The sequence below is a fragment of the Fistularia commersonii genome, chromosome 22 (assembly GCF_037954325.1).
Source record: "Fistularia commersonii isolate RoL2024-O1a breed Wild chromosome 22, RoL_Fcom_v1.0, whole genome shotgun sequence".
In the NCBI taxonomy this organism is placed as follows: domain Eukaryota; kingdom Metazoa; phylum Chordata; class Actinopteri; order Syngnathiformes; family Fistulariidae; genus Fistularia; species Fistularia commersonii.
The window spans coordinates 3802724-3814571 of NC_141305.1; the positions used below are offsets into that span (position 1 = coordinate 3802724).

Below are 11848 nucleotides of genomic sequence, written 5' to 3' on the forward strand. Positions count from 1 at the left end.
GTGCTCGTGAAAGTGTCCCACACTTCACTGAAGAGACCCCCTCTCAACACACACACACACACACACACACACACACACACACACACACACACACGCGCGCAGTAAAGCGTTTTTTGCGTAGAGGCAGTTGCGGGGCGCTGACCTTGGTGCTGAAACGCATCAACTCCCCGCTCCCGCTGCGGTGGGTTCACTTCCCGTCCGTTCTGTCACTGTGAAAGTGCGTGAGCGCTTGCGTGCACGGTGCCTGCGTCCAGCGCCACCCACGCACGGAAGGTTTTTTTTTTTTCCACGCGGGAGGACGGCGTCACGTCGGCTCAGCCGCGGCGGGATTACGGCGGACTTCCGGCGGATGCGGGATTATCGGTTTGTTTACATTTGGGGAGCGCCGGATTGCGATCGTGCGTGTGCCACGCACGGACACACGCAGCCCACGGACGCACGTCACAGCAATACGTCGTTCATGCACTTTCTAACTGGAAAAACGTCACTTTTTTTTTTTTTTTCCTCCAAATCCTCTGACGTAAAAAAACCGGATACGTCCAGGTGTCTTTGCAGTGACGTCAGAGGCCGCTTATGTTTGGGGAAATAAAAAAGAAGTAAAACTGCATTCTTGAGTCGATAACCGCGAAAAAGATCAGTCGGAAGATGTCCGATGTCTTCGTACGAGGAAGCAAGAGGTCACGGCACAACGGCCCGTTTACTTCAATTACCGGCTTAATACCGGCAGTGTTTTCAATTCTTGCCGAAATCTTCTCGTCTCGGTAACCGGACTTGAATTTTCTTCAACTGAAGACGTTCCAGCCGTCGTCCGAGAAGCTTCTTGGGTTCCGAACCCAAGAAAAAAAACGTCTTCGAGCGGAAAGATTCGCGTCCGCTTGCCGAGACGAGAAGTTTCCCCCAAGAATCGCATCGACGATCGGTTGATGAAAAGCTGCTGGACCAGGTTGTTTACTTTTTAACCTTCCTTTCTTTTGCTGCTTTTCAGAAACGTCCCTGAGCACACACACACACACACACACACACACACACACACACACGCGCGCGCGCACACACACGCAGACGCTGGCGCCATGGAGTCCGAGCCCACCGTGTGCCAGCTGCAGCCCAACATCATCTCCGTGCGTCTCTTCAAGAGGAAGGTGGGCGGTTTGGGTTTCCTGGTGAAGCAACGGGTTTCCAAACCGCCCGTCATCGTGTCGGATCTGATCCGCGGCGGCGCCGCCGAGGAGTGCGGCCTGGTGCAGGTGGGCGACATCGTGCTCGCCGTCAACAACAAGCCCCTCGTCGACCTTTCCTACGAGCGAGCCCTGGAGATGCTGAAGAACGTGTCGCCGGAGAGCCACGCCGTGCTCATCCTCCGCGGGCCCGAGGGTTTCACCACCCACCTGGAGACCACGCTGTGCGGCGACGGTCGCCAGCGCACCGTTCGGGTCACGCGTCCCGCCTTCCCGCCGTCCAGATCCTACGAGAACTGCTCCCCGTTCGGGCAGCAGCAGCAGCAGCAGCAGCAGGCCGGCAAGGAGAGCCTCTCGTCGCCGTCCGTCACGCGCGGCCTCCCGCCGAGGGGAAGCGCGCAGGCCCGGGATTCGGCGCCGCCGCCGCCACTCTGCAACGGGCTGGAGGAGAACAACGACCTGCTGAGGGAGATCGAACCGGTGCTGCGTCTCATCCGGAGCGCCAAGCGGGAGATCAACGGCGAGGGGCAGAGGGGAGCGCCGCCGAGGGACGCCGATATCCAAGCGGCGTGGTAAATCTTCTCCGTTCACGTCCGGGTTGAGAAAAAAAAAAAAAAAAAAAAAAAAGGCCTCCGACGATGAGTTCATTTTTCCGACGATTTTTTTTCTTTCTTTCCAAGAAGCTACTCATCGCGTGCTCTTCCCTAAATTAAAGGAAGTGAAATCTTTTCAATGATAGTTTCATTTTTTTTGAAAACTCCACATGTCTGCGTGGAGTTCCTCAGGTTTCCTTCCGCGGTGCAAAAACGCGGAGGAGCTTCATCAGGAGATCCTGAATCAGCAGCGCCCGACCCTTTTTTTGTACCGGTTTTAAGCTTGAAAATGTTTCCGCGGACCGGTTCAAATAATAAATACCTTTGTCAGTTCATAGTATTGAATCCGAAAACAAGGATTACACTTTATATTTGGCGATTACAATCGTTTTTTGCTATAATGTCAATTCATCGTAATGTGAATTACAGTCCGCGACGCTTCTGCCGTCTCGTCGTTTGGTCGTTTCATCCCGAAAAAAAGCTCTCCGACGACTTTTTCATTTTTTTTTTCAAGGGCGAGCTTGGGGTGGCCGACGTTTGTGAAACGGCGTGACCGACTTAAGCGGGGCAGGAAGGCGAAAGCGGTACCGAATGATCGGTGCCGGTCCGCGTGAACGAGAGGGCGAACGGCCGTACGTCGCTTCACGACGCCCGAACGCGCAATCGGTTGCGTCTGGATCGGACGACCCAACGATAGAGCGAATGTTCGCACGTCTTTTTAGGGCGTGCGAGCGAAAGGGGTCGTCTCTGTACGTGACCCTGCGTCCAGGGTGAACCCCGATTCCGGCGCCCCCTCCACCCCTCGAGTGCAGGAACAACGGGTTTCTTGGCGTTCTGAAAAAACCTCCGAACGGATGGATCGGCACGTCCCGACCCGAGATCTTTTTTTGCTTCTCGGCAGCGTTTTAGTTTGAATAAAACTGCCTTCTTTTTGGAAACAGCTGATAAAACCCCCCTTTATCACGTTTGCTGACACCAGGAATTGATATGTGACTTTACCCTTACATAACCCTTATCTCTCCATATAAACAGATAGATTGAAGATGCGCAATAAAATGCGAACACTTTCATGATAAGGTTTCGGCCGACGCCACAGTTTTTTTATAATTCATTCATTTTTTTATACCTTTATTATCACTGCTTGGCAGGACATGGTGTCACACTGGGGGTAAATTTTCCAAATCAAAAACAAAGGCTTGTGGTTTAAATAATCTGCAGAGATTTTTTTAAATTTTTTTAATTTAATTTGATCATTTAATTTTTCATTATTATGTACGTTATGTAACCGGAGATTTGATCGGTGGTCCGATTTAGTTTAGTGAAGCCAGAAGAAGGCCTTCTTGATAAGGATGCCTTGCGCTCCCGTGACACATTTCATGCTAATTAAAACGAAACAAACCAAATTTTTATTGCGTAAGACTCCGGTGTCTTCAGAGGACGTGATTGTTGCAGGCGCCGGACGTGGCAAAACACGTCACCCAACTTTCACAACATTGGAATTTATCTATCATGCGAATCAACGTGGCGGGTTTTTCCCGTTTTATTTCAACCAATAAAAAGCAACGCTCCGCCTATCAACCCTGCAAATATTCCTCTGCGGGGGCGTGTCCATTTTTTTGGCGTGGATAAAAAGCATCACCTCCTGGAGCTCTAGACTTGTTTACAGCGAGTTGCTGAAGGTGAAAACAAAACAAAACAAAACAAAAACCCTCGACCTTCGCAGGGACTTCGGCGTGGGAAACGGAACATCGCCTCAGCTGGTGCCAGAAAACGGCAGAATGCAGGAAAACCTCCCGGCGGCGCTCCACAATATGGATGGCGAGAAGGTAAGCTAAACCTTCCCCTTTGTTTTTGCAACTTTATTTCAAATCAATCCAGACGTCTTTATGTGTGCGGCAGGACAAATACCTTTTGGGTTTCTTGCATCGCTTTTGGACCACTTTTGCAGAAGCTCTGTTGTGGCGGGGGGGTTGGAGGGGGGGGGGGGGTCTGCGCTTCGCCCGCCGCTCGTGATGTCACCCCCCCGTCAATAGGGCCGGATGTCGCTAAATAATTCCAGAGGGCGTAATGAAAGCACGCAGCTGCCGATCCCATCCCTCTTTCCGCGGCTCTCCATCAAAACGATCCCCTCGACCTGAAGGGAAAAAGTGTTAACACGCGTGTTGGAATTTTTTTTTTTTTTTTTTTTTTTCGCGACGGGGGCCGAGGAGTGGATGAGGCGAACCGGATATCGGCCTGAGAGGATGGAAAGTGATAAGACCATATGTCAATCATTCTGGTCTTTTCCTGAACCCGGCCGATTTAAAAATCGTAACGCCGCCGAAGTGTCTACTTACCCCCTTTTTCAGCTGGAGAGGGATTTTAAGCGGGAAAATAAAATATCCCATTTACCCTTCGACCGGATGGACAAGATGTTTGAAATATTTTGGTCACTTGTAGCGGATGTGCGTCCGCTAACGCACATTCCTCAGAAGTCCGTCCCTATTTGTATCCCATTTTAGACGAATCGGTCGTTTTGCGGTGTAAACAAACCCCCGCTTTCAAACACGTGAGATCTTCCCGTCTCAGTAATTACACAGATTTGCCGTTCGAAGCAATGATGTAACCGCCGTCAAGAAAGAACTTTATTGCCCAAACAGCATTTAGGTCAATTCTTAGAAAGGGAAGTTGCTGCGCTCTTAGAAAAAAAAAAAAAAAAACAAATAATGGAGAGTTGGGTGAAATCTTGAATCTGATTGGACAGAAATCTGTTAAGCACGAGGGAAATACGAGTGACGCAACTGGCAGACGGAGGAACTTGTAAGGTGGTTTTTCCGGCGGCTAAATTCACAATTTACCGACAACAAAAGGGAAGAGGCGGGGGAAGAAATAAAATTTGGTCATGATGAGTGGCCCATATGATGACATTTGGACTTGGTCAGGTGACCCTCCGGCGCCCCCCGGTGGACGCCGTCGGTAAACACGGATCGAAGAGGCGTTTCGATAGTTTAAGAACTTTTATATTTTGCGAAATATTTCTTTATCTAATGGATCGGTTTGACGGGGAATGCGAATCTCCGTCGGTCCTGTCAGACCCGTCTTTCGCCATATAAGGCAATGCGGTAGCACGTTGTTAAAATGTCTGTAATAAGATTTAAAAAAAAAAAAAAACTAAATATGGCAAAAGCAGGCAGATTGAACGCAATAATAGCCCGTTTGGAGGGTTTCCTCCGTTAGACAGACCGGACTCTCATGGTTTCACGAGCAAAGGAGGTAACCAGGGATTGTTATGTCATTAACTAGTGTACCAAAGCTAACCGGGGCCTCAGGCCGGCCACTATATTTAATTACGGCTCGTGAGCAGCGAGCGATGTCAGCTCTTTGCAGGTAATAAGTAGAAATGATAATCAAATATATATATATATATATATATATATATATATATATATATATATATATATATATATATATATATATAAATAAAAGTCATTGTAACATTGAAATGACTGAGTTTTGCCTGGTTATATTCTTTAAAAGTAGCTTCACCTGCTGAAATCCCCGTCTGTCTCTGCAGACATTCTTTGTCCACCCACAACAATGGCAAGTGCGTGTGTGTGTGTGTGTGTGTGTGTGTGTGTGTGTGTGTGTGTGTGTGCGCAGGTACATTTCCATTCGCATTTTTTCTTTCCCAACCCAACAATAACTTGGTGATCTCAGACTGAGGTGGCCGTGTCCTGGTTTCCCCCTTCATGGAAAATTTACATTATGTCTTGCATATTGGAAAAGTTTTGCGAACCGTCGATCCTAATTTTGACATATTCTAGTCAGTTTGTGACAGTTAAGCCGCTAAATTGCAACATTTTCGATTAAGTCTATGTCTATATTTTATTTCTGTGATTCGCATGAATCATCTAAGGCGGGGGTAGTCAAACGTACGGCCCGCGGGCTGGTTCCGGCCCGTCGGGGGCTAAAATCCGGCCTGTGGAATAAATCTACAAAATGAACAAATACATATAAACTACTTTTTTAAAATAAAAATACAGTTTTTCTGCTAGCGGTGCACTGTGTTTTAGCCAGTGTTTGCAACATGGCATAACACTATGTGACTCGAAACTTTCTACAGATGTCAGCAATGCGGCTTCCGGGTCTGCAAATAGCATTTTTGCTTATCGTTACAAATTTACCCGCTTTTCCGTCGGGCCCGACACCCTCATCAGCGAGAAAGCAGACATGGAATGTAGAGATTTTTATCATTTACCGGTTCTCCTTTACCCTAAAGGAAAAATTCGGACTTAGCTGTTACTTGTAGGTAATTACACTATGATTTTTCCAGCCCAAATAAGTCCAAAATAAGTTTGAAACCCCTGATTTAAAGGATGCAGAGACTCTAACCCTGACCAGAGCCGGGAATCCAACCAGCAACCCTCCGCTCTTCCATCTGAGCCACGGCAGCCCAGACACCTTTTGCATAAGACGTGAAATAAAAGCGTCCATTACCTCCGAGGCCTACACGTCGCGTGTAGCACTTTGCATCAACAGACATAATGCACAGTTAGATTAAAAGAAAAAGACGTAAATACAAGCTGAGCTGACATTTAAAGGACGTTCCTTCTTAGATATAAATGCCAAAGATAGTTTCTGGATGGAACAAAACTAGACAACAAGTTTGCTCTGCTTGTCTGAGCTTGTCGGACACTCGCTACGCGCTCTTTGTTGAAAACGGTTATCTTCGTTCTTGCCAACGAGCGGTGATATTGATGAGAGACGCCGCTGGCGTTGCACAAACGTTGAAAAACCAGATCAAAACATCAAGAGACAATAATCCGTCAGTGCGTGTGTTTAAAAACAAGCGAGGCGTGACGGGGCAAGTTTTCCACAAATATTTACTTCTGGTGGAAAATGGTCCCTTTGTGTTGTTTTGGATTGCAGGTGGCAAAAACCACGGGCAGCCGGGAGTTAGCTCGCTATTAGCCCGCTGTTAAACGCCGATCGCATTTATTCCGGAAAGAAAGAAGCTGCGCGCGGCGGGATCGAGAGCCGAACGAGAACACCTTTACCGCGTCGGAGCGCTTTATTTTCCATCATAAACCTCGCAGATCAATACCCCATTGTTCAGCCAAGGTCCGCATCCCTCGGCGTGAAACCGTCCGGCAAAGTGACCTGAAATAACTGCTTCCGATGTTTCTTTTTCAGGCTCTCTCCCAGTGCAAGTCCTCGCCTACCAAGACGCTGCAGAATGGAAGCCCCTCCAAATGCCCGCTCTTCTATCGGATCAAGAACTGGGAGACGGGGACGGTCTACAGCGACACGCTGCATAACAGCAGCGGCAAGGTGAGGCGGCTGCGGTAGCATCCGAAGGAGCTGTGAAACTCAAGTTAAATAGAGTGACCGAATTTTTTTTTTTTTTTTCGGCGACCGGTTCATGTTGGCTCATACCTATGATTTATTGAAAGCTTACGCATACATGACCTAAGCTGGATCGCAAACACCTCGTTCACCAAAAAAAAACAATTAGCGGACGGCACGCCGGCTTTGGCACAATGGGTTGATGCGGCTTTGCCACAAAATATGCATGAATCATCCGCATAGAAAATTTCCTAAAGTTGGCGCTTGGATTTTGAAATACCGTTATTTTGGAAAGAAGCCCTCGCAAAGATGGGAAACACGCAATTAAAAATATGTATGGTTGTTTGACCCGGTGCGACTAAGAACCCACAGAGCTGCTATTAGGAAGCGCACGTTTGAGGACATTTTTGAATCATGTGACGCCAAGGCGGCCTACTAGCCGGTTGGTGGCCGTAAGACGGATTTTCCAGCCGCACGTAAAGTCAAATAAATCCATTCCCCCAATATGAAGACTTGTTCCGAGACTGTTTTTATATATAACGGCCGCCCGATTCCCAAATATCTGCCGGAGGCTCTGAAGATGAATGGATTTGTTTTCTCACGGGGGCCACAAAAGTCACTTTTGGGAGTCTATTCAACGACAGGTCTTTTTAAGCATCCCCGCCCCTTCGAAATACCGCAGACGCTCCTTATCGGGCAGCCTATTGTGCGCGTCCCAAAGAGCGGCCTTTAATAGCATCTCCAGCTCCATTATGCCACGCTGCCGTGTTCGAGTATGATCCGTCGTTTTCCGAAAAGGACAGCTGGCTGGCATGAATGCCCCGAAGCGGTATGATGAGCGGACGTGCTGGAGCACGAGTGAGTCCTTTGTTTTATTTTTAACACTCCCTGCCAGGCTCATCCGTAACCCCCCCCTTCCACCTCCCGTCCAACCACTTTCTTGTCACCTCTTGCTCTTCTTGGCTTCCTCTCATCTGTTTTGCTTACTTACCCCCCTTCACACACACACACACACTTCTACCAATATCCCCCCCTTATATCTATCTATGCTTTCTCAGTCCCGGTCAATTTCCTTTCCCTCGGCTCTGATAGGCCGATATCGCTCTTTGTTGTCTTGACTTCATTTGCGGCGGAGGGGTTGGATGGAACAGCGAGTTTGTTTTGCTCCGACAGTGTAAGTGGGTGGTTTTTTTAGAGTAACAAGCCAATTTTAGTAGCGCCGGGGTCAGTGTCAAATTTCCTCTATCCGCAATGTCCGCCGGCTGTCTCTATCGTTCCTGTCATCCTCCTTTGCGCACTCGTTCTATATGACTAAGCTGGTGAGTCTTTCCTGCCAACCCAAATAGAGACGCCATCATTAAATCAAGCACACACGGTTGAGCTCAGCTGTTTTTTTTTTTTTTTTTTTTTTTTTTTTTCCTCTCTCTGCAGCTTTCGCTCTCGTTCTCCCCCGCTGCACTTGATAAAGGCTACGCTACGATGAATTGGTCGGATTAGAATCCCGCGGCCGAACGTTTGACCTCGGCTCTGGGAGATTCCCAACATTTGCTGAGGTGAACCGAGTCACCTGAAACCCACGTGATCCGGCGGCTCTCTTAAAAAAAAGACGACGCCGGGCGGAATAAACGGGCACAGACTCCGTCCTGCTGAATGAACAGTTGATGAATTCTTACTAGAGTCCCGATGGCGTTCAGCTATCAGTGTTTGGCAGCAAAGCGGCGCAAAGTCCCTGCTTTGTATCCGACTTCGCGGGGTTGGCGATTTTCTCGGTTTCCTCCCGCGGTCCAAAAACATGCAGTAGGTCAATCGAAGACCCTAAAATACCCAGGTGCGTGAATGAGCGGGTGAATTTTCTCTACTGGTAGCCTAGCTATCATATGACCAAGGTCAAAGGTCAAAGGTCCGAGGATTCCCGCAGTGAGCCAACGATAGCGGCGATCAACCTGATGATAGCTGCTATCGCTAGGAATAAGTGGATGGATAATGAATGACGCATTTGCATTCCTATCACAAAATAATCACATCATATTCCACAAGCTTCATCTTCGCGTGTGTCTGTTTTTTGTCACCGAGGAAACTTCCATCATCTGCCCTCTGATTTCTTTCAGATGCAAATCTGCAACGAAAACGTGTGCATCGGCTCCGTGATGATGCCCAACCAGCGCACCCGCAAGCCGGGCGAGTGCAGAACCAAAGACGAGCTCCTTCCGCTGGCCACCGACTTCATAGATCAGTACTACACCTCCATCAAGAGGTAAGGACGTCTTGTTGTGTAGCCCGCAGAGAAGGAAAATCCCCGCTTCGGTTGTTCATCTGAGGAACAACTCAGGCAGGCAGTCGGGTGTTAGCCACGTCGTGGAAGTACTGGGTAAAAATATGGTCGCGGAAAATACTCACGGCGGTGTTGGGTCGAGACGAAGTGACTCCGCAGCTCAGCGGGAGCGAATATCTGCAGGGAAGTGAGAGGGGAAGCTGCAAGAACCAAAAGAAAATATGCGGAATTCAGAAACAGCATTGGTAGCGGTGGGGCAAAGAGGAAGCGAGAGAAGGCGCTGGCATGGCAGGGGAAGCCTGGGCAGCAGCAGCCCAGATGTTTCCCTTTAAAAAAAAAATAAAAAAAAAGTTTACAAGCTTTAAACTCTTCATGTGCTTCCTTTTTTAATCACATTTTAATAGTGGTAGATGTTTTGTGTGAGTGCCGTGTTTTCAAAACGGTCTGGGTTTGCGTTTGAAGATATACATTTTAGGCATACAAATGCTGCCCCTCCAAAGGCAACCGGACTTGTTTTCCTGCTTGGGTTGGGCGGCGGTTCAGCTTTAGATGTCGGCGGTGATAAGAAGTGTTTCGCTGCAGCGTTGAAGAATGCTTTGTTGTGTTTGGGTCACCCAGGGAACAGACGAAAGTAGATCGATCAGTGCAGATTGTGTAAAACAATAAAAATCCACTGGACATGTTTGGGGTCATTGACCTCTCGGACCGGTTTGCAGCCATCGCCGGTATTTCTGGTATTTTTTTTTTTTTTTTTCGATCTTTTGTTCAGATTCCATCTCAATGGAGTCCGAGGAATTTGTCCATTTATTTGCCAAACAACACATTTCAACATAGCGACCATATTTGGCTAGGCTTCTACAAAACACCCGATTTACATTACCGACCAACTCAACATGGACTAACCCAAGCATTTATACATATATATTTATGTATGTATACGGAACATATATATGTATATATATGGATATACCGTAATTTCCGGACTATAAGATGCTACTTTTTTCTGATTTATGGATTTATGGAGCTTCATATCACCAGAATATTTAGCCTCTTCACATCGGATCAATGAAATGACCATGCAAGGTGGTTCAATTCGACATTAATGGTTTGAGTGCGCAGGAGGAAGAGCAGGATAGCGATCAGCCGGTGGAGGACAAATCCGTTGCGGCTTATATACAAGTGCGCTCAATAGTCCGGAAATTACCGTACAAACAATCCAAGTCGATAAGACTTTGCCGGTGACTGCGAAAGCGACGCGCTCCCCCCTCTACACTTCCCTACCGTGCAGAATTTTTTTTGTGTGTCCAACGAGCCAAACTTCTGATAACGTCTGCAATTTGCTGAAACAGCTGGATAAAGAATCTTCTGAGCGGGGGAGGGGGTTTCATTTGGGCTCATTTCGAAAGGAGCGCGGGGAGCGGACGGTTAATGGAGGCGGCTTGATCTAATAACGAGGTTTCGACTGAGCGCCGGAGCTCTTTTAGCGGCCTCGCCGGAGTGGGATCCAGGAGACGGCTCAATGGGGGGAGTCAGTGGGGTTAGTTCAAGAAAATTAATGAGAGAAATGAGATGCGGCGCTGTGTAAAGGTTTTTTTTTTTTTTTTTTTGCACATTTTTGCAGCAACCTGCACTCGTGGTGGGGTTTCAGGAAAAAAAAAAACAGAAAAAAAAAAACAACACCTCTCTCGATCAACCGTTCCGCAGGTTCGGCTCCAAAGCCCACGTGGACCGACTGGACGAGGTCACCAAGGAGATCGAAGCGTCGGGATCCTACCAGCTGAAAGACACCGAACTGATTTACGGCGCCAAGCACGCTTGGAGAAACGCCGCTCGCTGCGTGGGGAGGATCCAGTGGTCCAAACTGCAGGTGAGAAACGCCGAACTCCATCTCGATTTTCGCGAGGAGAGCGCGGAAATCCGCGGCCGTCCCATGATTCCGCGGGGAGGAAATCGCCAACCTCAACCTCGGAGGATCGAAAGACTGACAATTTCACACCCGGCTTGTTCTTCATCCCCCCTTCCTCTGAAGCCGATTTTCGGGAAAAGCCACGCTTTTTACTCATCCCGCGGCTTAAATTTCCAGGTGTTCGACGCCAGAGACTGCACGACCGCTCACGGAATGTACAACTACATCTGCAACCACATCAAATACGCCACCAACAAAGGCAACCTGAGGTAAGAAGATATTTCTCTCCCATCTCCGTTTCCTGCGGCGCAATTCCGCATGTTCCCCTTTTTCGACATCCGTCCGTCCCCCATCTGTCACTCCATGTTCCTCGCCGTTTCTGGAAAACCCTGATTTGACCCGCCGTCCCATCTGTCGCTGCACGCGGCGTCGCTAAGCACCGCGTCTGACGCTATCTCGCAGCACGGCGCTAACCTCCGCCCCGCCAACCAGGCGGCAGACCTCGCTAACCGGGCGCTATTTGTCGAAACTATTTTGTCTCTTTCCGCCCAGTCCTAATTGTGCAAATTAGCTTTTC

General features: G+C 48.5%; 1 protein-coding gene across 5 annotated transcripts in view; it reads left to right on the forward strand.

The window, feature by feature from the left end:
* The first annotated feature begins 990 nt into the window (after nucleotides 1-990).
* Nucleotides 991-11848, forward strand: part of nos1 (nitric oxide synthase 1 (neuronal)) — a 33488-nt gene continuing 22630 nt past the window's right edge. For 4 of the 5 annotated variants that reach the window (XM_086169783.1, XM_086169786.1, XM_086169784.1 and 1 more), the window contains exons 1-6: nucleotides 991-1747; nucleotides 3492-3594; nucleotides 6941-7078; nucleotides 9202-9347; nucleotides 11070-11232; nucleotides 11449-11540. In XM_086169783.1, coding sequence (XP_086025909.1) covers nucleotides 1071-1747; nucleotides 3492-3594; nucleotides 6941-7078; nucleotides 9202-9347; nucleotides 11070-11232; nucleotides 11449-11540 — 1319 coding nt within the window. In that variant the 5' untranslated portion in view covers nucleotides 991-1070. Of the gene's footprint in view, nucleotides 1748-3439; nucleotides 3595-6940; nucleotides 7079-9201; nucleotides 9348-11069; nucleotides 11233-11448; nucleotides 11541-11848 lie in introns of those variants that run through there. The other variant, XM_086169787.1, reaches the window with a different exon arrangement.